At 45.6% G+C, this 27,426-nt stretch overlaps 1 protein-coding gene across 9 annotated transcripts in view; it reads left to right on the forward strand.

Moving 5' to 3' along the window:
• The window catches only part of FHIT (fragile histidine triad diadenosine triphosphatase), a 1,524,027-nt gene extending 1,497,216 nt beyond the window's left edge, over positions 1–26,811 (forward strand). For 6 of the 9 annotated variants that reach the window (XM_024983061.2, XM_024983062.2, XM_024983060.2 and 3 more), the window contains 2 exons: positions 717–822; positions 26,503–26,811. In XM_024983061.2, coding sequence (XP_024838829.1) covers positions 717–818 — 102 coding nt within the window. In that variant the 3' untranslated portion in view covers positions 819–822; positions 26,503–26,811. 9 annotated transcript variants of the gene reach the window in all.
• Positions 26,812–27,426: the final 615 nt, after the last annotated feature.

Genomic DNA, 27,426 nt, shown 5'->3' on the forward strand with positions numbered 1-27,426 from the left:
CGCACGGCGCTTCTATTATTATCATCAATTAGCCTGCGCCATTTTGGTTCAGTGAGCAAAACTGCTCAGAGCTCATATAAGAGAGGCGAAGCTGAAGAGAAGGTAGGTTAACCACAGGCGAGCTTGGGAAATGATCGTGGGTAGGTGGCCAACACAGTGTCTTCAGGGGCTGGGAAGTGAAAAGAACGGATGATCCTGGTCAAGCATAATTTTAGAAGGTGGTGGGGGTTTTGGTAAATGGCAGGATGCCCCCCAGTCTGTGACCACCACTCCCAACCTCAGTGCATCATTACAAGGCGGTGAACTGCCCCCAGTGTAGAGTAATCTAGTTATTGTGTTACAGGAGTTAGAAATGTGGATTTTTACACAAAACCCTTCCCTATTTTCGGATTTCGGCAAGTAATTGTGCTTAGTCCCTTGGTCCTGTCCGACTCTTGGCGACCACATGAACTGTAGCCCACCAGGCTCCTCTGTCCATGGGGTTCTCCAAACAAGAATACTGGCGTGGGTTGCCATGCCCTTCTCCAGAGGATCTTCCCGACCCAGGGATCGAACCTGGGTCTCCTGCATTGCAGGGGGATTCTTAGCCAAGTAATACAATGAAAAGATATGTGCCCCAGCTGCTGATTTGGAAATGCTATTTTGATCCCCACAATAAATGTTCCAAAGGAAGATCCCACAAGAGTCTTTTTTCTTTCTTTTTTTTTCCTCCAAAGCTCGAGAAACACGACAGAGAGGATAAAGACTCCCCAGCCTTGTGGCGGTCAGAGGAGGAAATGGCAGCTGAGGCTGCAGCGCTGAGGGTCTACTTTCAGTGACACGGTAAGACTGCAGTTTACTTCAGCAGCGCGCAGACCCTGCTGGCGCCTCCCGGGAATCGGGAATCGGGGCTCATTGCCCAGCATGGGTGGGGGCGGGGAAGCAGCCCCGCGTACTCTCCTGGCACCGGTGGTGGCTGCACAAACTTTAAAGCCAGAGTGCGGGGGACTCTGACCCTTGAGCCACTTATTCCAGCCTGGGGGTCTCACTTCCACACCACCTCTCTGTACCTCTCCCCTCTGTTCCTGTCCTTCCTGCCCAGGCCCTTGTCCCCTCTGTCCTCTCCAATCTAGTCTCTACAAAGCAACTGGAGATAGTCTCTAAGGCAAACCTCTTAAAAAACTATGAATTAAACTACCATATGACTCAGCCATCCCACTACAGTGCGTAAGAGGGTGGGACAAATTGAGAGAGTAGCATTGAAGTACATACATTACCATGTGTAAATAGATAGCTACTGAGAAGTTGCAGGTGCTCTGTGACAATCTAGAGCGGTGGGAGGGAGGTTCAAGAGGGAAGGGACCATATGTATCCCTATGACTGATTCATGTTGATGTATGGCAGAGACCATCACAATATTGTAAAGCAATTATTCACCAATTAAGAAAAGAATAAAAAATCCAAACCCTCCCAGGAAGTCACACTGCCCTTAGGCTCAGATTTCTGTTTCAAGCTTGCAGCTTAGAGCTCACAACCAGCTCAGCCATGCTCAGGCAGACTCTGCTTTCACTGGGTCTCCTCTGGTGGTTCACAAGGTAAAGAATCCGCCTGTGATGCGGGAGACCTGGATTCGACCCCTGGAGGAGGGCACGGGAACCCACTCCAGTATTCTGGCCTGGAGAATCCCATGGACAGAGGAGCCTCGCAGGCTACAGCCCATGGGGTCGCAAAGAGTTGGACAGAACTGAGGGACATTACTGAAAGACTAAGCGCACACACACCTCTCCTGGCAGCTGTTTGGTAAAGTATCTTTCTGTTTCCCATCAGCCTTGGCTGTCAGGAAGATCAGGCCACAGGGAAAGAGAGTTACCTCTTCACATTAATGATGTTTAACTAATGGGAGATCACAGATTTGAGACTGATAGAAAGCGATAGCTAATCTCCTTTTCACGTCTGTACGCAATGTTAAGGAGTTCAGGCATCTTCTGAAAGGTATCAATATTAATAAACAGTACTGGGGCCTACTTTGAGTAAGAGAATTATTCGTTATCTAAAATTCAAATTAAACTGGGTCTTTTATCTGACAACCCTGTTAATAAATCTCTGCAGGGATTATGGACCCCAAATAAAGAGCCTCTTCTTTACGTTGTTTTTCTGTTTTAAAACTGTCTGTTTCATCTGGTCTTGTGTAAATGTGTTTATATTATAAGCAGCTGAAGTAGATCAGGTACAAATTAAAAATGCAATTAGTGAACAAATATTGGTAGCAACTGCATTATATAAAATTGTATCAAGCACTTAATGAGCATGGTTTTTAGCTACAAAACATTGGTTGTGGGATTAGGTTTTCATTTGGAGATGTAAGTCTGTTTTAGTTTAAAATAAATGTGCATTTCCTGGTCTTTCTCCCTGCCACACTCTTTCTTTAATATTCTAACTCCTTAGAGACCCAGTATCAAACACACACCCCCTCACATCCCCAGGGATTGCTCACATCGATGCTGCCTCTGGCCTCGGCATTATAGAAAGCCACTGCCTTCTCCACGTCAGTGGCTTGTCAGCTCTTCACCCACTTGCCTGAAGGGATACAGCGTGGTGGGAGCGGAAGCTGACTTTTTAAAATTTTATTTAATTGGAGGATAATCACTTTACAATATTGTGATGGTTTTTGCCATGCATCAGTATGAATTGATATTTTATTTTTAATCTTCTCCACCGCCGTTCACCTTCTCATTTCTCCCTTTCTTCCCTTGTCTCCCCACCGTAGGACCAAGCTAGTTTACCTAAGAACACAGGCCTATGGCCATGACTACAGACGTCTTTCTATTCCTCTTCTGCAAGCTCTGTCCTCTTCAAATGGTGTCACCACTTTCTAGTCTGAGTTGTTTTTTTTTTTTCCCCCCTTTCTGGCTTTCTTATGTAACAGGCACTTTCAGGGCCAGGCGGGAACACTGCAGGCTCTTCCTGAGGCTTGCTCAGTTGTAGGATTCTGTCTTACAGTGTGTTTTCTGGACTGTTTAAGAGAATTGAAACTTCATAGCTGAGTTTCTGGAATGCTTTGCTTTGTCAGCTTTTGCTTCTGTCTTGCCTTGGGGCCTAACATCGCCTGTCTTCCATGTGAAACAACTTGCCTTGTAAGTCTTTTCAGAAAGATATTCCCCTTAACTTGTTACACAAACTATTGCCAGAGAGCCTATGGGCTTCTGAATGAACTCACAGTAATATCTCTCTTTAAGGATGTTTGGCTACAGACCAAACAAATCACCTTCAGTTTTCCCAGCAGCCAGCTGTGGGAAGTGGAAATGGGAGGGAGGCCAAAGAGCACAGGATGAGTAACTTGGAGGCGAGGGACTAAACATAGGCCTAAGATTTCACCACCTGGAGAAGGGAATGGCAAACCACTTCCATGTTCTTGCCTTGAGAACCCCATGAACAGTATGAAAAAGCAAAAAGATATGACACCAGAAGGTGAGCCCCGTGGCTAGGGAGGTGTCCAGAATGCTACTGGGAAAAAGCAGAGCTACAGAGGGTGACATGGTTTGGATGGCATCATGGACTCAATGGACATGAGTTTGAGCAAGCTCCAGGAGATAGTGATGGACAGGGAGGCCTGGCGTGCTGCAGTCCACGGGGTTGCAAAGAGTCAGACATAACTGAGTGAACAGCAACACAGATTTTGCCAAGGGCATCACCTCCTATAGTAAGAGAGAGAGACCCGGTGTCGTTCTCTTTAGAGACAAAGGGGAAAGGAAACGTTCCTTTCAGGAAACCTGATCATGGGGTTGGTTAATCTGGTTCTTTGATACCCACTCTCCTCCCTTTTCAAAATGCATCGACGCACCAAATGTTCATACAGTGTTAAGAGGTTCATGGAACTTTCTGAGGTTGGTTAATAAATAGGGCTGTCCTGCAAGACATGGACATACCTAGACTTCACGACAGTATCTGAAATCCAGATATCCTTATCCTCTCCAGGCTTTCCTGAGTATTCCCTCATCAGCAAGTCAGTGTCAGGCAGAGCCAGTCTGAAGACCCTGGTGCTGCTCACTCTGCACGACCGCACACTTCACAGCACGCAGGGAGGCAGGCACGGCAGGGCTCAGCTCCGAAATGGATGATTACCGCCACCATTACTGAGACTTGATAGACAACATAGGTTCTCTTATTATCCCTCCTTGTAGGTGATGACAAGACTCAGTGATGCTAAGCGCTATTGCAAGGTAGTGGCTACTAAGCGGTGGAGCTCAGATCTGCACGCAGACAGCCCCACCTCCAAGGGCTTTCCCTTCATCTCTTACTGTTCACCTTGGGTAGAAGACCCTGTGGCTCCAGTCAGCACTGCCACCCTCCCCCAGCTCTCCTATATCTTCCAAGTTGTGTCTTAAGCCTCTTCTCCTGGTCTGCTGGCCTCCCTGGTTCCTCCGTGAGGACGTCCCTCCCCTGCTGGACTTTGTTACCATTACTGTGAATCCCAGCCACTCGGGTACCTGCCTCCCTGGTCACGCTGCAGCCAGGCCACAGGAGATGCCCCAGCTAGGAAACGGGACTGTGACAGGCAACCACCCTCTGCGTAGTGTCTGGTGTGGGAAAACCTAGCAAGCCCTCAGTAAGTAACCAACCCTGTTCTACAGCGTCCTTATGCAGAGGCCCGGATTAATCCTCAGCCTGACCACCACACGACCACAGAGACAAACATTCCCAAACCAGAAACTGTCCTCTGCCTCTTGAAACCACCACAGTGCCAACATGGGCTTAGTTGTGCAGAAGACTTTTCCTGATCTTTCCATACACCCCTGAGGGATGCCTTGGTGTTTTGGCCACTCTGAATCCTTGGCTGAGCAGAAGAGTGGCTGCGAGTTGGCAGTTGCTTAAGCAATAGTACAAAGCAGATGCTGCCTTCAGCACTCAGAGGAAGAGCCAGCAGCAGCCTAGGGGTTGTGGATGAAGCCGTGGTGGCCTCACCGTCCACATGACAGATCCCTGGTGAGGTCAGCAATCCTCTGGCTCCCGAATTCAGCATGTGCCCTCTGCTTAGGTGAATTTATGCATCGCCTCCCCGCACAGGGCTGAGTTCCTGGGAAGGTGTTCTGTGACGGCTTTTAGTCTTTGTTCTAAATCACATTAGATGGCAGTGGATCAGCATTTTTTTCTAACTTTGCATTCCTTCCTGAAGTGAAGTGAAAGTCACTCAGTCATGTCTGAGACTGTTTGCAACCCCATGGACTATACAGTCCATGGAACTCTCCAGGCCAGAATACTGGAGTGGGTAGCCTTTCCCTTCTCCAGGGGATCTTCCCAACCCAGGGATCAAACCCAGGTCTCCCGCATTGCAGGCAGTTTCTTTACCAGCTGAGCCACCAGTGAAGCCCTTCCTGGAACACAGTTTCACAGTTTTTTTTCTTTTTAAATTTCCCTCTAGGTATTTAATTCTTGGGTTGGCTGCCTCTCCACACCATTGTATATTATCACTTCCTGTCCCCACTCCCACCCCGGGATGGAATTTAGTGGGGTGTGTTGTTTGTAAAACCTGCAAGCATCGCCCCTGACTGTTAGCAAGCCATAGTGGAGCGGGCCTCCACACCCTGTTGTGTCAGCAGAGATCTTCTGTAATTCATCAAACCCTCCTCTGTGCACACCATTATTTTGTAGATAATTGGCTGCCTCTCATTTACTCAGAACAGAGCCCTGCAATTGCAAAGCAACTGAGTCAGCCCAATACGGCATGATTAGTAGCTACAGATGCACTGTCAAAGCAAAATCTGGACACTAGAATTTTTGAAAAATCACCATAATTTCAGCCACTGGACCACACATATCATATCATATACTCATGGACAGTCGAGGTGGACAAGAAAGGACAGGTTTACTTACTGAGTACATGTTCTGACCACTCAATTGTACCTTTTGAAATCGACCCCATCCACTTAGAAAAAATCTCAGCCTCCTCCACGAGGGTGTCCTCTCAGCTCTCCAGCCTCCCATGAAAAAGACCCAAGGAGCAGGTCAGACTACTCCTATTTCCTTGTGGAGGAGGAAGAGTAACTTCAGCTCCTTGGCCAATTCAGTGCTAAACCTACGAGGTAAGGCCCATGTTGGGGCATCATCAATACCAGCAAAAGTCGTTGCCATCACTCTTTCAGCCCATCCCCAAATTGATACTTGAAGAGAGTAAGAGATGCCGCCTTGCCCTACTGATACTTTAGTATGATGTTCTAAATCTCTTTAGATAAAGGATCCATCACCTTAAGTAAAGCAAGAAAAGATAGTTTAGTTTGCTTTTTCTTTCTCTGCTGTGCATCTTTCTACTGAATTATGCTGACTCTCCCTTCCTTCTGTGTAGAGTATGTTTACAGAACCAGATTTCAGTAGCAAGGATTTTAAAATTCAGTTATTTGGATTAGCTAAATATAAATCAAGTCCCTATGGTCTAAACTGGGAGTAATAAACCATAGAATCATAGAGACTTTAGAAATAGTAAAATCTACTATCCCATTAAAGAACACTGAGCACCAGAAATTGATGCTTTCAAACTGTGGTGCTAGAGAAGACTCTTGAGTCCCTTGGACTGCAAAGAGATCAAACCAGTAAGTCCTAAAGGAAATCAGTCCTGAATATTCACTGGAAGGACTGATGCTGAAGCTGAAGATCCAATACTTCGGCCACCTGATGCACAGAGCTGACTCAACATAAAAGATCCTGATGCCAGGACAGAGTGAGAGTAAGAGGAGAAGGGGGAAACAGAGGATGAGATGGTTGGATGGCACCACTGATTCAATGGACATGAGTTTGAGCAAGTTCCAGGAGATGGTGAAGGACAGGGAAGCCTGGCGTGCTGCAGTCCATTGGGTCACAAAGAGCTGGACATGACTGAGTGACCGAGCAACAACATCCCATTAAATAATTTTATCATAACTCCAAGGAAAAACCATTTAGTTATACTTTAACCCTCCCTTTTAGAAACAGTTTTTGAAATAAGTCCACCTCATAGTTCCAAAATGGGTTTTTAGTTCAGTTTCATTATTTTTAAAATGTTTTACCAAGATCTAGCTTTCTATAAAATATACCCAATAGTTCAGGCAGAAGCTTTCCAGGCCTCTAAGGGCTAAAGAATCTACAGAACTGTTCATCTGAGGTTTAATTTAACTGTTCATAGAAATGACTCCTGTCCATAGTCAATTTTAACCCTTCTGAATCTTGGAACTACACGATCCATCAGCACAGAGTTCTTTTCAGAACACTGCAGTCCAAATGCCAAAAGGAACTTTTTCAAGTTTCAAGCTTTACTTGTATCTTGTGAGATGATAAAGTCTATCATCACCATCATCCTTATCCTCATCTCATTTCCAGAAATGGATGATTTATCACATGTCAATCTGCATAGTCCCATAAGGCCAAAACCTTCTACAAATATCTACCCACTCCCAAGACTCTTCTTTGTCTACTTGCTTCTCTCTTTCCTACTTTTCGCATTTTGTCTTTGTCTCTGCTGTAAAGGAAGGTGGGGGAGCACAGAAGACCCTCCAAGAGGTCATGTGGGGTTAATATGAAGAAAAGCTATGAAAATTCACCTGAATCATCTTTGACTCATCATTTAATAATAGCTAATATTTACACAATTCACTCCATCCTATGCCTAAAATGTGCCTCAGCCACCTCTTCTATAGGAAGTGCTCCATTATTCTGACATTCCACCGGCACTAACTAAGTTATCATGTGGGCTCGCAAAATCATGTAGGCTCACAACCAATTAATTCAGGATATGCTAGCAAAAGCAGCTCTAAATTGTGCTCCTTCTGGATTTATTTCTTCTCTGAGGATCCAAAAGACACTGCAGTATGTTCTACTATCTCCAGTTTATAATGAGTGGTGAGCCATGAAAACTGCGAGGACCCATCGGCTATGCCAATGCGTAGATGTGTTATGTTGCCTCTGATTTCTATTACACTTTAGAGATAATAAATTATGGAAATGTTTGAGTGGTAAGAAATTAGTTCAAGAAGTAATTAAAGAATAAGACCTGTAGGGCAGGCTGTTTTGAGAATACCAGGAAAGAAGTGTGACTTCCATTTCTATTACTAAACAGACCAGACCCAGACACTGAATTAATGGGATTCTGATGTGCTAGTCCCATTCAATTCCTGGAAGAAGCAAAGAAAAAACCACCTCTGGAAGAAAATAATACCATCCAAAATCTTAAATTATTTCTATAAATATTTTCAAATGAAATGTCCAATACCAGTATACATACGCACACACAACTTATGAGGAGGCAATTTAATATAAACAAGGTTAGAATCACCAGGCAGCCATTAAAATAAATCTGTTTACTTTCTTTTGGAATGAAAAGGACTAGATTATGCCCCCCTCAAAAAAAAATTCGCAGAAAGCTAGAATCTATTAAAAATACAGAGATGATGTGAAAAAGAACCAAATAGAAATTCTGTAACTGAAAAATACAGTAACTCGGTGAATGAATTTAGCAGCCTGAGTTTGGCAGGCAAGAAGAGATTTAGTGAACTTACAGATGAGCCATGAAAATACCGCATCTGGTCCCATCATTTCATCTCAAATAGGGGAAAAAGTGGAAAAACGGTGACAGATTTCATTTTCTTGGACTCTAAAATCACTGCAAATGATGACTGCGGCCATGAAATTAAAAGATGCTTCCTCCTTAGAAGAAAAGCTATGACAAACCTAAACAGCATATTAAAAAGCAGAGACATCACTTTGCCAACAAAGGTCCATATAGTCAAAACTATGGTTTTTCCAGTAGTCATGTATGGGTGTAAGAGTTGGACCATAAAGAAGGCCAAGCATCAAAGAATTGATGCTTTCTTCTACCTGTGGTGTTGGAGAAGACTGTTGAGAGTCACTTGAACAGCAAGGAGACCAAACCATGTAATCCTAAAGGAAATCAACCCTGAATATTCATTGGAAGGTGCTGAAGCTCCAATATTTGGCCACCTGATGTGAAGAGCTGACTTGTTGGAAAAGGCCTTGATGCTGGGAAAGATTGAGGGTAGGAGGAGAAGGGGATGACAGAGGATGAGATAGTTGGATGGCATCAGCAACTCAGTGATCATGAGTTTGGGCAAGCTTCAGGAGATGGTGAAGGACAGAGAAGCCTGGAATGCTGCAGCCCATGGGGTTGCACAGAGTCAGACACAACTTAGCAACTGGACAACAACAAAATGAAAACATCCCTAAAGAACCATGAAGAGATGAAAGGAGAGTGGCAAAAATATGAGAGGTCAGAAGTATAGAATATACTGAGAAAGTCTAATGGATATGCACAATTCCAAAATAGAATTCTAGTGGAAGGTATACTTAAATAGATAGTAGCTGAGAATTTTTCAAGTCACCAATCCAAAAATTCAAGAACACTCCAAACCCAGAGTGGGGGTGTAGAATGCACACCTAGGCACATCATGATACAACTGCAGAAAATCAAAGAGTAGTTTGTTAGATTTAATAGTAAGAAGGAAAAAAAAAAAAAAGCTTACTTTCCAAGGAGCAATAATTAGACAAAGGCAACAGCTTTTGTCTAGTGGTAAAGAACCTGCCTGCCAATGCAGAAGATGTAAGAGATGGGGGTTTGATCTGTGGGTCAGGAAGATCCCTTGGAGGCAGGCGTGGCAACCCACTCCATATTCCTGCTTGGAAAGTATACTTAAATATATAAGTATGTCCCCTCTGGGTCATCACAGAGCGCCGAGCAGAACTCCCTGTGCTGCACGGCAGCTCCCCACCAGCTGCTTTACACACAGAAGCACATATATGTCAGTGCTACTGCCCCAGTCCGCCCCCCACTCCCCTTCCCCCTGCTGTGTCCATATGTCCGCTCTCTACTTCTGTCTCTATTTTTGCCTTACAAATAGTCATCTGTACCCTTTTTAAAATATTCCGTATGTATGTGTTAATGTACATATCTGTTTTTCTGACTGACTTTTCTCTGATTTTCTGGTCACTACAAATGACCCAGTTTCATTCCTTTTAGTGGCCAAGTACTATTCTATTGTATATATGCACCACATCTTCTTTATCCAGTCCACTGTTGATGGACATTTAGGTTGCTTTCATGTCCTGGCTATTGTAAATAGAGCTGCAACGAACACTGTGGTGCATGTATCTCTTTGAATTATAGTTTCCTCAGAGTATATGCCCAGTAGTGGGGTTGCTGGGTCATATGGTACTTCTACTTTTAGTTTTTTAAGGCACCTCCATAGTGTTCCCCATAGTAGCTGCATCAATTTACATTCCCACTGCCAGTGCAAGAGGGTTCTCTTTTTCCCATGTCTAGAGGGGATAATTTACTTTTTGATTATGACTCTTATGCACTTATTGGGAAAAAAGCTAAAAGCTAAACATCCTCCTGGTTATTGCACACATTAAAAAGGAGAAGAGCATATAATGAATAATCTTAGGCCAATAAACTTGAAGGTTGGATTTAAATTCATATTTCTATTTTACCCAAAGTGACACAAAGTGAAAAATAAAATATGCATAGTTTGATAACTATTACAGAACTCCATAGTCAGAAAAGACCCTAATGCTGGGAAAGACTGAAAGCAAGAGAAGGGGACGACAGAGGATGAGATGGTTGGATGGCATCTCTGACTCAAGGGGCAGGAGTTTGAGCAAGCTCTGGGAGTTGGTGATGGACAGGGAAGCCTGGGTTCTGCAGTCCATGGGGTCGCAAAGAGTCAGACACGACTGAGCGACTGAACTGGAAGAACCCAAACCTGAACTAAAACCCATCTCACAAAGACAGCGTTAGGCCCAGACAACTGTGCTGGTGAATTCTACCACACAATGAAGACAGAAGAATCTGAGTAGGATTTTCAGTGAGAATCTTATGACTGCTGGAACAAATTCTGGCAGAGAAAAGGGAAAAAAAAAAAAAAAAGAAAATCTCTCCCAATTCTCAATTTGTTATATGAGTTGCCTTACACACAAACCTGACAAGAACATAACAGAAAGCAATTGTAGGCTAATTGCATGTGGAAACATGGATGTTAATCTAATGGCTTAGATTAACCTCAGAAACCAAATACCAAACAGATACCTTATGGGTAGATAGACAGGCATACAGATAAACTGCATGTGTGTGTGCACAGTCTATGAAAAGGATGAGACATTATGACCAATGCAACGTGTTTCATATCTTATGCCTTTCACCAGGCTAATAAAGAATAAACGATGCAAGCATCTCAGTAGATGCTGGGAAAGAAAAGACAGAAGCCAACCTCAAACTTAATAAATATAAAAGTTCTAGAAAAACTTGATCTAGGAAGGGATTTATAGTTAAGGATGAAATGTTGAACACTATTCATCTGAGATTACAAATGGATAAAAATATTCGCCATTAGCTCTGCTGTTTCACAGACTAACAAGGTCTCAGCTAGTGCAGTAAAGCAAGAGCCATAAGTAAAAACTTAGAAGGATTAAAAAGGAAAGAATAAAACTGCTGTTGCTCATAGACAAAATGATACATGCAGAACGTTCCAAAGAATGTACTGAGAGATGATTAAAATTAACCAGAAAGCTTAGCCAGGCCTCTGACTATTAAGTTCTGAATTTCTCAGCTACTGTTGTAGCTCAGCCTGCCATGACAAAATGCCATAGACTGGGTAGCTTAAATGAAAGATAATTATTCCTCACAGTGCTAGAGGCTGGAAGTCTAAGATAAGGGTGCCAATCCATCTGGGTTCTGGCAAGAGCCCTCCTCCTGGTCTGCAGCCGGCCACCTGCTGACTGTGTCCTCATGTGAGGAAGAGAAGTACACAAAGCCCATCATGGGGCCTCTACCTCATCCACACCCCATCACCTCCTAAAGGCCCTGTGTCCTATTACATTGGGAGTTAGAGCTTCAACCTGTGAATTTTGGAAGGACACAATCCATAACAGCCACACAGAAAACGAAAAAGATTAAAGTTGGCTTAGATTAACCTCAGAAACCAAATACCAAAAAATAAGAAAATTTATGGAAGTTTCTAGGTAGAAAACCGTAAAATGTTACTAAGAACCATTACTGAGGAATTAAATAAATGGAGATAAGAGTGACTCAATTTTATAAAGACTCAAGTCTTCTCAGATTTACCTATAAATTCAGTGCTACTCACATCAAAATTCCTGTAATTTTTGTTGGTGGTAATGGGTTTCTTTTTTTTTTTCTTTTTTTGTAAAGATTTAAAAGTTAATTCTAAAATGCTTATGGAAATGTAGCCTGAGACTATTAAAAAAAAAAAAAAAGACAGAAGCACAGGAGGGCTTACTCTAAAGGATACTGACTTGTTATAGGGCTACAAAAGCTAAGACAGCATGATGTTGGAAAAAGGATAGACAGACTGATGAAACAAGACAGAAAGCCCAGAAACAGATCCAGGCATATGTGAATGCTTGATATAAGATAAAACTGACACCCAAGAACTATGGGGAAAGGAAAATCTTTCCAATAAATCATTCTGGAAAAATTGGATATCCATGTAGAAAACCCATGAAACTATATCCCACCTCACACCATTTGCAAAAGTCAATTCCAGGTGAATTATAGTTCAAAGTCTGAAGTGCAGCTTTAGAAGGGAATATAGGAAAATATTGTCATGGTCATGCTATAGGGAAAGACTTTTTAAATATGATACAAAAGCATTATTATAAAAAAGATGGATAAACTAGACTACATTCAAATTAATTTTGTTTATGAAAAATACCATTAAGAGAGAGTAAGAATGAAAAATGCAAGATACAGAGTGGGAGAAGGTGTTTGCCACATTATGAACAATGAAGGGCCAGTATCTACAAGACAGTATTTTTTAAGAAAAAGAAAAAAATGTATAAGCCACTTAGAGAAAGTCAACAGCCCAGTAGAAACTACAAAACCATTTGAATATGCACTTTGTAGAAAATTGGTTTTGGACTGGCCAATTATCTTTAGTCATCAGGGAAACATAGTTTAAACACAATGAAATACCACTGTATACCCACAATAGCCAAAATGTTAAATGACTGACAATATCAAGTGTCTGCAAGAATGTAGAACAGAAACACAAAAGAAGACATACTGCGTGACTGTGTTCAAATCAAGTTCACAAACAGGCAAAACTGAATTATAGTGTTTAGAGATACATTCATTTAGGGAGTAAAATTACAAAGGAAAGCTAAGACTCCATCACCATAAAAATCAGCCCAGTGGTTATCTTTGTGGAGGAGGCAAGAAGGAGCCTGTGATTCAGAAGAGGAGTGTGGGCTGGGAGGGTAGAAGGGCTGGCAGTGTTCTATTCCTTGTCACAGTGGTGGCAAAACACGTTTGCTTTATATTAATTCTATAAGCTATATATATATATATATATATATATATAAAGTATATATAGTATATATATGTGTGTGTGTGTGTGTGTGTATAAACACTTTTCTGCATATGTTATATTTCACAGTTATCGTTAGTCGTTAAGTCATGTCCAACTCTTTGGGACCCCATGGACTACAGCCCACCAGGCTCCTCTGTCCATGGGCTTCTCCAGACAAGGATACTGGAGTGGATTGCCATTCCCTTCTCCAGGGATCTTCCCAACTCAGGGATTGAACCCGAGTCTCCTGCATTGCAGGTGGATTCTTTACCATCTGAGTCACCAGGGAAGCCCATATTTCAACGGTAAAAAAAGGGCTATATATAAATCAGATACATGAAAAATTTTGAGTTAAGGAGAAAAGGCAGGAAGAGATTGACTCTAATGTATGGTCTAACTGCTGGCTGGATATTCAGCTATTCCAGAATAAGTTTAAACAGAAAAGAACAGTTGTCGCATATAATCTTCACAGACACTTTGCTCCTGAAACAGAGCAGGGTTATATGCTCCACCCCGCCCCCCTCAACCCCATATCCTCAGCCTACCTTTTGTCTGTGAAGAAAACTTTAGCCAAAGAATAAGTTTAATCAGAGAAATGAGAAAATACCGAAACAAAGGAAAACAGTCAAACAGGTCAAAACAATAATAGTTTAGTCTGTAAACAGTCAGGAGCCTTTAGTTCCTCCAGTGCTATAGATAAAATTCTGTGAGCTGTCTTACAGATATTGAAACCCCCACCAGGGGGAAGAAGTTAACTACATGATGACCGGACTGTAGCCATGACATAAGCTGCCACAGTTCCAAGAACTGGCCTCAAGGAAATGGAAACAAACTGACCCTGAAACTGAAGATTAACTGTGCTTAAGACAATCGAGATGACACTGATCAGACCACCCATGACCAACGTCAACACGACTGCCAGAGCTAACTGTGCTGTTTCTGCATGTAGCCCCCTCCCTCTGTCTATAAAAGCTGTTGTCCACTGCTCGTCATTGAGGGTTGCAGGGGGCGGGGAGTCAGCCTTTGGATAGGAGCCCGCCCCCAGGTTGCCAGCCTCCAAAATAAAGCAAACTTTCCTTTCTACCAGCCTGGCCTCTTTATTGGCTTTTGAGCAGCGAGCAGCCAGACCCTACATTCAGTTACATTACTGCATCTGAGTCCATTCTCCTCTCGGCCACCCTCCCAGACTTGAAGGGACCACACTGGCCTAGAAGATCATCATTTCAGGAGCTGAGCAGGAAAAACCAGCACTGACGCTGCTTCATTTTTCATGATCCTTGATGATACCACTTATGGCGATCTCATTATGGGCAAGTTATACGAAGCACTTCACGGGTTTTATCTCAGTGAAATCCCACAGCCATCGTCTAGTATCGTCCCAGTGTTCAGATGTAGAAACTGAAGCTTAAGATTGCTCTGGGACTTTTCCCAGGACTCCCAGATTATACATGGAGAGTTAGGGCCACCCAGACTGTCTGACCCTGGAGCCCACACTTACCTTTACACTAAAATTGGTGGTTCAGGAAACCACCTGGAACCTACTTTTCCTGGAACTTCAGGAAAAGTACCAGTATTCGGTGATTTCTGTGCTGGGGGCTTTGTGTAGGTTACTTTATCCACTTATCACAACCCCCCTGCTAAAGAGACAGTGCTGCCCTGGTCCCCTTAGGACAACAATTATGGACTGAATATTTGCCTGGAAGGTACAACTGCATTTGATGAAGAGGAGTGGGTCACAGTTACTCAACCCTGGACCATAATGCACAACATGCTATATTCTTGGGATCAGTGAGGACTCCCAAGGGCTCCATTCAAGACCTTCAGTTTCGAGTTTTCTTTAGAGATAGGGGGTTTTCACCAAGGGTCTGCAATTAGCCCTTGGATTTCAAAACATTTATACAAGTGTTGAGAGAGTCAAGCAGAAAATAGGACAGGTGTAGCAGACATGGGACTTGGTAACTGCCAGTCTCATCCAGAAAGCACAGCTGTAGGTGTTGTGTCAACCAGTTAGCCAAGGCAGCTTCTCCGCCATGTGGTGTGTGGACTCAGGGGTGATATGGACTAGACTTCAGGCTTCTGGCAGTCATCTTGCTCCTCATTTGGAAAAGCAATGCAGGAGAAGCCTCCAGAGGAAAGGGAGACAAAAGATAAACCGAGGAGAGGAATTCTCACAGCAACTGAGAATGCATGTGACTGTATTCTGAGCAAGTCGGCAGTGCAGTGTCAACCCTACCTGGGGTCAAATCCATTTCCCTCCCTTATCCCATTGTGATGTAGTTGACTTGGTGTCAATCCTGTCTCACCTCCCATGCCCACAGACAATTACATGCCCTCCGAGAGCCACCCCCATGGTGTAGGATTAGCCAATCAATTTTAATGCATCTTTAAGAGATTTTTCCAAGTGTGCAAGTCAGTGCATAAGATGATAGATCACGTAATAATTAAAGCATTAAAAGAGCCCAATTGAGGATTCTCTTTCCGCCAGCAGATATCTTTAGGTCAAGAAGGGCTATAAAAACCGGCAGATCATTTTCATTCCTTTAAGACAGGCAAAAAAATGACTTAGAATGTAATTAGATGTTCTTAGCAAATTTCCTCTGCTAGTGCTCCATACCATATTCCAGTGAGGCTCCAAAAAAAGTAGTACAGAACTGTGGACATTCTGAGCTGCAAGCTGATGGGGTGGTATTGTTTTGGAGAAATGAAAGCCCATGATATTGCAAGAGTCATTTTTTTAATTAGAAATGATAAGCCAGAGTCACGGAGAGCTATGGGAAAGGGGAGCATTCTACCAGGCAGAATGCCAGTCTGGGCCGCTCAGGGCTCCTCTCAGAACTCTGCCCCCTCTCTTATCTCTCTGTGACTCCTGCAAATTCCAGAGTTATCAATTTGAACAAGGAATATGTGCAATGAAGTGCATCAGCATTTATCTGTGACACCCCTATCAAGAACTTGCTTTATTACTCTCTTTTTAAGGGTCTCTTATCTATTGGGGCAGTTCATTGGGTTTTTTTTTTTCCTTTAAGTTTGAAGATATTGTTTGTGGTTAATTTTTATTTCTTTAATCTTTCAAAAGAATAATACTTAATGGAAATGAAAAGTAGTGTAAGAGTTTAACAGAAAATTATTTTCAGTAAAGCCTAAGAACTTCTCTCATTATGGATGAGGTTTCATGATACTGCAGTTAAAAATATACCTTCTTTATACAGACTATTTTAACTGTTGACTGTGACTCTTAAAATGCACATCTATACCCTCAATCAGGGTTCCCATGGTGGCTCAGCGATAAAGAATCCACCTGCCAATGTAGCCTGAGCCAGGAAGATCCCCTGGAGAAGGAAATGGCAACTCACTCCAGTATTCTTGCCTGGGAAATCCCATGGACAGCGGAGCTTGGTGGATGGTAGTCCATGGGGACACAAAAGAATCAGACATGACTTAGCAACTAAAATTACAGCAACATACCCTCAAACTCACCCAAGGTCATAAAAAAAGAACGAACATATTAAAATAGTAAATCTGTTAAGATTGCAATCCTTTTAATGGGCCATCAGGTCACGTTCCTTCCCCATACTTTGTAAAGCCAGCCAGCCAGGCCTAATCACAGTGGGTCGTATAGGCCATAGCCAGTGACTTAGGATAAAATCCAGCCTCATGGGCCCAACTCTCCCCCATACTCTTGCTTCCAGCTTTCCTGCTTCCTTGCTCCTACGAGGTTCTATCACAGAAGCTCCCACCTCAGGGCCCTGGCATTTTTTGGCCCCCATGCCTGGAATTCTTTTCTTTCCTTCTTCCATTCAGTATTCAACTCAAACATCCACCCACTCAGAAAGGCCTTCCTCAAGTGCCCAATCTCAAGCAGAGCCCCATTTCCTCTTTAAACTTGCCTCATTTTTCTTCACAGTGCTCAGCGTCACCTGTCATCATATTATAGACTCATTGGTTTGTCTGTATCTTCCACTAGCAAGCAAGTGTCTGAGGACAGGGCCATTGTCTTTGGCACTTAGAACAGCCCCTAGCGTCTCATGGGTGCTCAGAAACACTGAGTGAATGCATGAGCGACTATAGTTCTGTAGCGTCTAGACCTTTCTCTGGACCAGGTACTATGCTAAGTGCGTCACCTGTATGATCTTCAGTCCTTAGAACAATTCTGTGACATAGATGCTGTTTTCCTGTTTTGTAGATGATGGAAGTGAGGCCCAGATAGGCAATTTGATAAAGATAACACATCTAATAAGTCAGAGGCCCAACTTGAGTTAGCACAGCTGCTTAAATACTAAATCAACTCTGTAGACATTCCCAGGGCTCCCCTTGCCCCCTGACCAGCTTCCCTGTGTTTCCAGAGCCTGGGCCCTGGGCTGCTGTCTCAGAGCCATGCTGACCAACAGGATGAGAATGTGAGCTACACATGTCCTTTGACATTTTCCAAAAGCCAGATTAAGGACTGCTGCTGCTGCTGCTGCTGCTAAGTTGCTTCAGTCGTGTCCAACTCTGTGCGACCCCATAGACGGCAGCCCACCAGGCTCCCCCGTCCCTGGGATTCTCCAGGGAAGAACACTGGAGTGGGTTGCCATTTCCTTCTCCAGTGCATGCACACATGCTAAGTCGCTTCAGTCATGTCCAATTCTGTGCGACCCTATGGACAGCAGCCCACCAGGCTCCTCCATCCACAGGATTCTCCAGGCAAGAATACTGGAGTGGGGTGCCATTTCCTTCTCCGAAATTAAGGACAAATTAGTGTTAATACATTTACCCCATATATCCAAATATTCTCATTTCACTATCTTAATAATATAAAAAATCATAATATAAAAATTACATAAGCATAAAAAAAATGTGGTGTTTTATGTTCTTTGTTTAGAGTCAGTCTCTGAAGGCCAGTAGATATCTGTTTCCCCAGCCTCCATTCAGACAAGCCACGTCTGTCAGGGCTTGCTACCCACGTGTGCCTGCTGGCTGCCACCACGTTGGACACTGCAGTGTTGAGAAGGGGCTGATCTCTGCAGTTAGGCGGGTCTGGGTCCAGTCCCACTTACTGTGTGACCTCGTTCCAGCTGTAAACTGGGGCTCTGATATCCACCCCACGGGACTTATGGGAAGATTAAAGGAGTTTTCCACACGTAGGCCTGCATACCCCTGAGCACAGCAGCTGGCCAACTGACACCCTGGATGGATGGGTTTCCCTCCCACCTAGGAAAGAGCAGCCTTGGGGCCCCTCACCTCACTCCAGTTGAGCCTCCTGAGCCTCTGTCCCCACTGTCTGCCAGGGTGGGGAGGTCTGCAGTGGGAGGGACAGAGTCGGGGAGACACGCCCCAGGCCGAGGCCTCGTCCCCTGGACCATCCCGCTGAGCTCTGGAGTAGAGCTGAGCCTTCTAGCCCTCGTGTAGGGGGCCCTGCATATACCCTCCCACCCTCAGGGGGTCTTGTCCTGGACTAAATGGCCCTTAAATCCCCAAAGTGAGTGATCAGCTCTATCAGAGGCGCAGAAAGCTTCCATCTCTCTACTGAGAAAAATCAGAGACTACATTTTTGGGCTGGAAGGGACTTTAAAGAACATATAATTCAACCTGTTGTTTTACAAAGGAAGAGACCGTGGCCTGGAGATCGGCTGTCAGCTGCCCGGGTGCACACAGTGACGCACAGGATTACAAGCCGACCCTCTGTACTTACAGTCCGTCTGAACATACACAGTGGTGGAGCCACACAGATGCGCCCGTGCGGGCGGCCGGCACCCTGTCTGGGCCGCGTCATCTTTGTCGTTTCATCGTCTGCATTCTGCTCTGAGCACTAGATCCTCAGGAGGCGCGGGGTAGTGGGCAACGGCCTCTGTTCCCTACACCCTGCAGTGGTGTCTTCTTCAAGGGGTTTGAACCCTTGCTCTTTGGGTGCCATACACAGCTTGCAAGCAATGCAGTTCTTTGTGAGTAACAGGTAAACCATAACCTATTTGACCATCAGTTTCTCAGCAATACAACATTAAACACATCATCTCTGTTTTTGGTGAGAGGCTCTGCTTCAGGTTATAGACTTTTATCCATTCGCCTAAGGATTTTTTTTTTTTCTTTTTCTGGATTGTAATCTCAGCTCACACACAAGGCAAAGGCAACAGAGTTCTGTCAACCTCAGTACCTTTTAAAGGGTGGAAAGGAAAAAAAATAATAATAACCCCATTAGTCTGTTAAATGTGCTGAACCCCGACAGAGTCTCACTGTGACAATTCTTGAGTGTTTGTCTGTAATCCCTCAGCAAATACACCTTTTATTCAACTATGGAGTCGTAGACACTCCAGACGCAAGTGCCACTAATTAAATAACACACTCAGCAAACCCTCAGAGCCATTCATTACCCAAGGTGTCCTGCTCCATGCTCGGCTGGAAAATTCTCTTCTAACGGGAACGCACAACTAGAGTGGAGGAGAGTGCTGAAGGAAGGTGACCCTCAAAAGCACGATAAGAAGCAGTCCCTGCCAGACAGAGTAAATGAAACAGCACGCAGGCCTCCTAGCCTCGCCTCTGCCCCTCAGAGGGTTTCAAGGGAGGGAATGTGTTTCACATTGTAGGGACTTTCTTTCTCAAAATTAGTTTCTTTCATGAAAGATGGAAGTAAATATAAAGTAATCCTTTTTCATTTCGACTTGAGTCTTGGGGAAAGGTAATATCAAGCTGCAGATTTAGAGACAAATAAAGAAGCCGGTTCTTCATAAACTCTGTCTGGATGAGAAAGCCTTTTAGGGAGAGCCTTTTCAAGGCACAGATACAAGGAGGTGATGTCAATGGACCAAAGAAGGGAGAGAAAAGCCTTACTACCTTCAAGCGGGACATGAGAACCTGCCCAGAGAGCAGCAAGCGTTGCCTAGGGCTGGGTTCACCAAGCCTGGAAGTGGGTGTAGTCACATTTGCCAGGACAGGATGGGATCAAAGTGGTGACCAGCCGTGCGGGGCTGCACAGTCACTCACAGCCACAAGCGCTGGCATCGTGTTTCTTGCATATTCACTGTCCTTGGCGTTTGACTTATCCCTTCAGAGAGCAAAGTGACAATGCTGAGCCTGTGGCCACTCAGCCTGGGGATGGGCCTGGCCTCGCTGCAGGGCAGAGAGGTCTGCGCCTCCCCTCCTGAGGGGGCTGGCCACATGGTGCCCGGGCTGCTTTCTGTACCCGCTTCGAGATGACAAACACACAGGACTGGGAAACAGACCTCCCCGCACCTTGTTTAAAGGGAAGTTAATTAACACCCTCTAGTAGTTGGAAGCTGTTATTAATCCACAGAGGGACAATTTTGAGTGAGAAAACGTGCTGGAATCACCCTGCTCTCTCGAGTCCGTCCCCACATCTCTGGGTTTCCGGCGCCTGCACTTGGGTGGAGTAACCCCTTCCTGCCTCCAGGCAGAAGGACAATTGCATCACCTCGGTTACTAATCAGAGCTGCTCTCTGATCCTTGTCCCTTCTCCCCCAGCTTCTTTACCTACACGCTGTAAGAGAGTGCCACCAGCGGCTCTTGTGGTCCAATTTCTCAGACCAAGTTTATTAAGAAAAAATCTGAGAGGCAGGGGTCGGGGTGCCTTCTCTTAGAAAGTTGCTCACCTTGTTTTCAGTGTGAGTGGGATGACTGTCCATGCCTGTCTGCCCCGACACAGGCCTGCTACAAACCAAGAGCTACTTTTATAACAGAGAACTGTCACAGAGGAATTTTATGTTAGTGTCTCATGGCTTTGTTTTGTGCGTGAGTGTAGTTATTTTGTTGTTGTTGTTTTTTATTGCAAGATATTTGCTTTACAATATTGTGCTGGTTTCTGCCATACATCAACATGAATCCGCCACAGGTATATATGTCCCCTGCCTCTTAAACCTCCTTCCCATTTCCCACCCCATCCCACCCCTCTAGGGAGTCACAGAGCTCCGGGTTGAGCTCCCTGTGTCACAGAGCAGCATTCCCACTGGCGATCTGTGTTACACAGGATAAAGAACGCTTCCACGCTGCTCTCTCCACTCGTCCCAGCCTCTCCTTCCCCACTGTGTCTGCAAATCTGTCCTCCATGTCTGTCTCTCCACTGCTGCCCTGCAATTAGGCTCATCAGGACTATTTTTCTAGATTCCACACACGTGTTAATATACAATATTTGTCTTTGTTTTAAAACCATTTCTGCATCAGCTTTGGGAAGGAAGGAAAATGAGTTCGTTCATTCACTCTTTGAGGCAAGAGGCATTACTTTTGATGGACAATACTTGCCCTGCACATGTGGCTCTGCTAAGAAAGCAGAGGACAGACAACCAGAGTAGAGGCTGAGTATTTGCCACGGACGCCTCCTGAAACCTGTCTCCAGTACCTACATGGCTTTGGGGCTTTCAGAGCATTCTATTGGGAGCACACTTTGGAACTGGCCTGAAGGCTTCATGCCCAGTAATTCCCTGCCAGAGAACTAGGCCACACTCTAGATAGTTAGATCAGAGTCTCTGAGGGTGGAGGGCAGGCCTGGCTGTGTTTAGACCTCCCCAGGGCATTCCCACAGAGCAGCACAGGATAGAAACAGTATCCTAAAGAAAGATGACAGCGGATTGCATGTTTATGGTCCCAAGTGTTCCCTTCACACTCTACCCAGTTAGAACGAAATTAAAAGGCTCTTGCTCCTTGGAAGAAAAGCTATGACAAACTTACACCACATATTATTGTAAAGTAATTAGCCTCTAATTAAAAAAAAAAAAAAAAACCAGAGACATCATCTTGCCTAAAAAGGTCCATATAGTCAAAGCTGAAATGGCAACCCACTCCAGTATTCTCGCCTGCAGAATCCCATGGACAAAGGAGCCTGGCAGGCTACAGTCCATGGGATCGAAAGAGTAGGACATGACTTAGCAACTAAACCTAAATCACCACGGTTTTTCCAGTAGTCATGTATGGATGTAAGGGTTGGACCATAAAGAAGGCTGAGCGCCGAAGAATTGATGGTTTCAAACTGTGGTGCTGGAGAAGACTCTTGAGAGTCCCTTGGATAGCACAGAGATCAAACTGGTCAATCCTAAAGGAGATCAACCCTGAATATTCATTGGAAGGACTGAAGCTGAAGGTTCAATACTTTGGCCACCTGACGTGAAGAGCCAACTCACTGGAAAAGACCCTGATGCTGGGAAAGACTGAAGGCAGGAGAAGGGGACGACAGAGGACGAGATGGTTGGATGGCATCACCAATTCAATGCACATGAGTTTGAGCAAACTCCAGGAGATGGTGAAGGACAGGGAGGCCTGCCTTGCTGCAGTTCATGGGGTCACAAAGAGTAGGACACAACTCAGTGACTGAACAGCGAACAAAGACAACCAGTTAGGTCACCTGGGGGCAGCTCCCATCCAGGTTCCTCTTTAGAAAGAGAGATAGTGATCTGTTCTCTTAGTTTCAAAGCAGAAGGCCCGTCTCCCTTGGCCCTCTAGGATGCAGGAGGGATGGGGTCAAGAGGGAGGAGCCTCCTTTACTGACACAGTAAGACGAGGTTGACTTGCACACACACACACACAGAGGTTGGATCTGTTTAAAACAAAGGATTCTGCCCCCTTTTTTTTGGGGGGGGGAGAGATTTTATGGAGCCTGGTGACTCCCACATATTAAGGGGAAGTCAGGAGTGATTCATTCAGACCCCAGCTGGGATCCCTTGACCCCCTGCACTCACCCAATCACGACAACAAACTGCAGATGGATTCTAGAGACTCTCCTGAAGCTTTCAGGGAGAGATGGGTGAAGAGCCCACAGCAGGTCTTAACTCAAAACCTAACTGAGGGCTTCCCTGGTGGCTCGGTGGTGAAGAATCCACCTGCCAACGCAGGAGACTTGGCTTCGATCCCTTATCTGGGAAGATCTCACACACCATATAGCAACTAAGCCCATGCACCACAGCTACTGAGCCTGTGTTCTAAAGCCTGTGCTTCACAGCAAGAGAAGCCACAGCAACGAGAAGCCCACACACCACAAGTAAAGAAAAACCCTTGCAGCAACGAAGACCCAGCAAAGCCAAAAATAAATAAATAAATAAAATTATATATATATAAACTTATTTAAATTTTCTCCATCAGACTAGTTTACTTCCCTTCCTAATCCAAAGGTCCCCTCCCCAAAGATCTCTTCTACCAGCCAGGGCCACGGGGCCTCCCTTCTGCTGTCACTCCCTGCTTTGCAAAACCAAGCCCTGCTCTGACCTTGGTGATGTCACCGCTTCCTCCTCCTCGTGGGGGAGGGGATATTCTCAGCTCATCTGCCCTGTGCTTCTTAGGAAGGCAGAAATATTTGAAAGGCACATGTTCAGCGGGGAGATCAGTCAAACTTCAGACATTCTGGGCTCCTGTTCTCGGAACTCCAGAAGCCCCCGTTTTCTGGACTGCTCACCTGGCACCTGATGACCTCCTGTCTTGCCTCCCCCCCGGGTGAGGTGGTTCCCCAAAGGAGCCGGGAGCACTCTGAGGATCTCATTATTCATATCTGCACCCTCCTGAGAACCTCCCTCACGCTTCAGTATACACCTTTGTTGATATGCCCATATAAACACGGAAAACACCACCGTCTAAAGGTGAGATCAAAAGGGAAGTGGAGACACACAGGGTGCTGATGTGTGAGGTCCGACCAGAGGATGGTGCGGGGCGAGTACGTCGCCCGCACGCACCCTCTTCGACAATGAGGCTGCCTCTCCCTGTGTATCTGAGCGCTGACTTCCACTTGCTTTGGCGTTTCCTGGGTCCCTGCTGCCTGGTGGCCCTGACCGGCAGCTCCATCCAGAGCATGCACAGCGGTGAGGACGACCGAGGCTCACAGCGGCGGGCCCATCCGACGTGCCAGCACGCCGCTGAGCCCCTGTGTGTGTTCCCCCTCATTCCTCCCCATCACCCCACCACGCACGCGTCATGCCGCCTGGAGACACACAGCCAGGAAATGACACGCCCCACGTCTCAAAGTTCAGCCTGTTCACTCGCTGTCTCTGGCATGAGAAGTGGACCCTGTGCCCCACGAGCTTCCAGACGAGTAGGAGACAAGGAGCTGCTGAAGACAGAGCCTCAGCGGCCAGGCGGACTGTGTGAGTGCCACGTTTGTGAACAGGATACGTGCAGGAGGCGTCGGAAGTGCACGGACAGGAAGCCTGCTCGGGAAGGGACACGCGCATCCAAGGGAGGGGCAGCAGTCCCAGGGCTGGCGCTGGGAAGGGCGGGCGAAGGAAATAACCCGGGGCCGCGCTGTTCCAGAGACCAAAAATAAAACCGAGGGAAACTTCTAGGACATAAATTTTCCCTGGACAGGCGAGGCGGAGGAAGAGAAAGGGTACATCCATTTCCAGGCCTGCACAGGTGCCTCTGACTCTAAGTCAGTAATTGTTCAAAGACCAGGGTGATGATGAATGACTAGGAGATGACCCATGTGTCCCGGCGAGATGGGCGGTGCTGGGAACCACTGGGGAGGATCCAAGTGTCAGATGACAGGGAGACAGGCCCCCTTCTGCGGGGTCGGGAAGAGTGCAATACCCGCCTCACTCACAGACATCGGGACCTGGGGAGGCGGTGAGTGTACCCTGAGCTAAAACATGAAGGCTGAAGCGGAAGTGACTGTGCTGCTGTGTTCTGGATCCCAGAAGGGAGCCGATGTAATTCCAAAGGAAGGCCCTGCCTGCCCTTTGCTTTCTGCCTCTCTCACGAACTTGCAGAAAATGTATAGCGCTGGACCCACTAACAACTCACTCCATGAGGCTGAAGTGGGTGCTGGTGTGTCATTTCCGGTGGGTTGAATGGGCCTGTATTGAGCATATCCTTGAAGTACACGCTGGAGTTGGCCGGCAGCAGGGCTTTGCACGTAGGCCTCCCACGTGTTGTACTCAAAGCCATAAGTAGCAAACAGGAAATGAAAAGCTATGTAAATCTTCACTCAGGTCTCTGGAAAACCCCAAGGGGATGTCTCTTTGCACTTCTGAAAAATGTTTCTCAAAATCTCTTCATCTATCACATCTGTGGTAGCTGCCCCAACATGTCCTAAGAGCCCCTTTCTTTCAGCTTCCCTGAAACTATGGAATCTAGGCTGTAGAATTCTCCTCTTTCTTCCCTTCTTACTTAAATTTCTGTTTCCTGGAATGGTCTGCCCTTTCCAATTCCTTCAAGCAAGCAGTCCCAGCTAGTCTGACTCCTGACCACACCCATGTTGATTTCAGTCGCTCAGTCGTATCTGACTCTTTGCGACCCCATGAATCGCAGCACGCCAGGCCTCCCGGTCCATCACCAACTCCCAGAGTTCCCTCAAACTCATGTCCATTGAGTCGGTGATACCATCCAACCATCTCATCCTCTGTCGTCCCCTTCTCCTCCTGCCCTCAATCTTTCCCAGCATCAGGGTCTTTTCAAATGAGTCAGCTCTTCGCATCAGGTGGCCAAAGTATTGGAGTTTCAGCTTCAACATCAGTCCTTCCATGTAATAACCATGTAACTAATCGCAGTAACTAAGGCCCAGGAGCCGAGGCTCCAACAAGTTCTCCTCCAGGGTGAAGAGGGTGTCAGAGCTGTGAAATGCATTTCTGTGACCTAGGAATAAGATGAGAGGGCTTCCTCCAACTTTCCTTCTTTATAAGTATTACTCATTTGCATGAGGCCCAGCCTAAATCCTTCAGGTAGCTCACCTTGCAGCAAAGCTGATTCCACACACTACAGACGTACGAGCTCAAGAATTCCCCAGTCTGGGGGCAGGTGCCTTGGACTCATATGGAAAACTTGTTAACAAGCACAGATTCTTGGCCTTCTCTCCACACCTGCTAATTCAGAATGTGGACAGACTGGGGAAATCCGTGTTTTTAACAAGCTTCCTGGGTACTATGATAAAGGCTCTGCTTGGGAGTCTCTTCTGACCTAATTCAAGGTCTGAATTTAGTTCATTTGCTATGTAAGATGTGTGTCCAGAAAACAAATTAAGAGACTGTGCAGCTGACCCCTGGGGCCTGGGCTGTGGACAGAAAGCATAGAGCAGGGATCCAGGGAGCATGGCATTAGCAGGGCTGGAGTCCGCCCACACCCCGTCATATACCTGCATCTATGTGGCTTCAAGTAGCATGTTAATGGCCATCTGAGAGATCGGCAGTGAGCAAACTTACCTTGTGTTTATTGCCATGATTTTAAAAATGCTATTTGTTCTCACTAAATGTCTGGTTTTATGTCCTGTCATTTCCAGGCACGGAAGGAACAGGAACAAATCCCCAGGCATAAGGAAACGGGCCTCATGCTTCAGGGCCCTGTGGCCTTGGAAATGCAGCTAAGCAAACTTTATTACATCCTACAATTCGACAGCCTTTTGCAAAGCATTTTATTATGCTTGTGGAAGCCAACGGGGTTATGTTTCAATCACCGTGACTGACAGGCTGCCTTCAAGATCACAGCACCCACTTGCCCTTCCATACTTGCTCAGATACGTACTTAGAATAGAACTTTTCTAACTTGTCCCTTGGCCTGGATGGGAAATAAAAATGCTAGTTAAAATATTTATCTTGCGTGTTGGCTAACTGAAAAATCTGACGTTTGGGGACCTCACAAATGAGCATATTGATCGCTCAGACCCACCGTGCTTCCTGTAAACCAAAGGTCTGCTAAGGCTGAGAGAAGATTTAGAGAGTTTCTGCAGAGGTAAGTAAGATAATAGGAGGAGGAATGTACACCCTTCCCTTGGTTATATTCTCTTCTCACCTTGGGTGCCGAGAGACAGAGCTGACAGAGCCTAAGGAGGCAAAATCAGCTTCAGGACACTGATCAATATGGTATGTGCAGATCGGACTCCTTGGGTTGGGCGCTGGAGTGGCGGGAACACGAGGAAAAGAATGGGAAGGTTCTCAGTGTTGGTGTAGGAAGCACGCCCCTTGCCCATGACAGTCAGTTTCTTCAAGGAAGGACGACAGAAGCAGGCCCTTTCTTTCCTCTGGCAGATTAATAAAACAGGGGATTAGAGTTTATAGAGGAAAATAAAACATACCAGTAGCACTGCTACAAGGAACCAAAGGCAGGATTTTTCTTCTTCACAAAAAGCCTCCTTGAGAATCTCTTGGCTTACGGACTGCTCTGACCGTGACGCCATCCCCAATGCGGTGTGAGTGTTTCCTGTGAC

Source organism: Bos taurus, chromosome 22, assembly GCF_002263795.3.
Source record: "Bos taurus isolate L1 Dominette 01449 registration number 42190680 breed Hereford chromosome 22, ARS-UCD2.0, whole genome shotgun sequence".
In the NCBI taxonomy this organism is placed as follows: Eukaryota; Metazoa; Chordata; class Mammalia; order Artiodactyla; family Bovidae; genus Bos; species Bos taurus.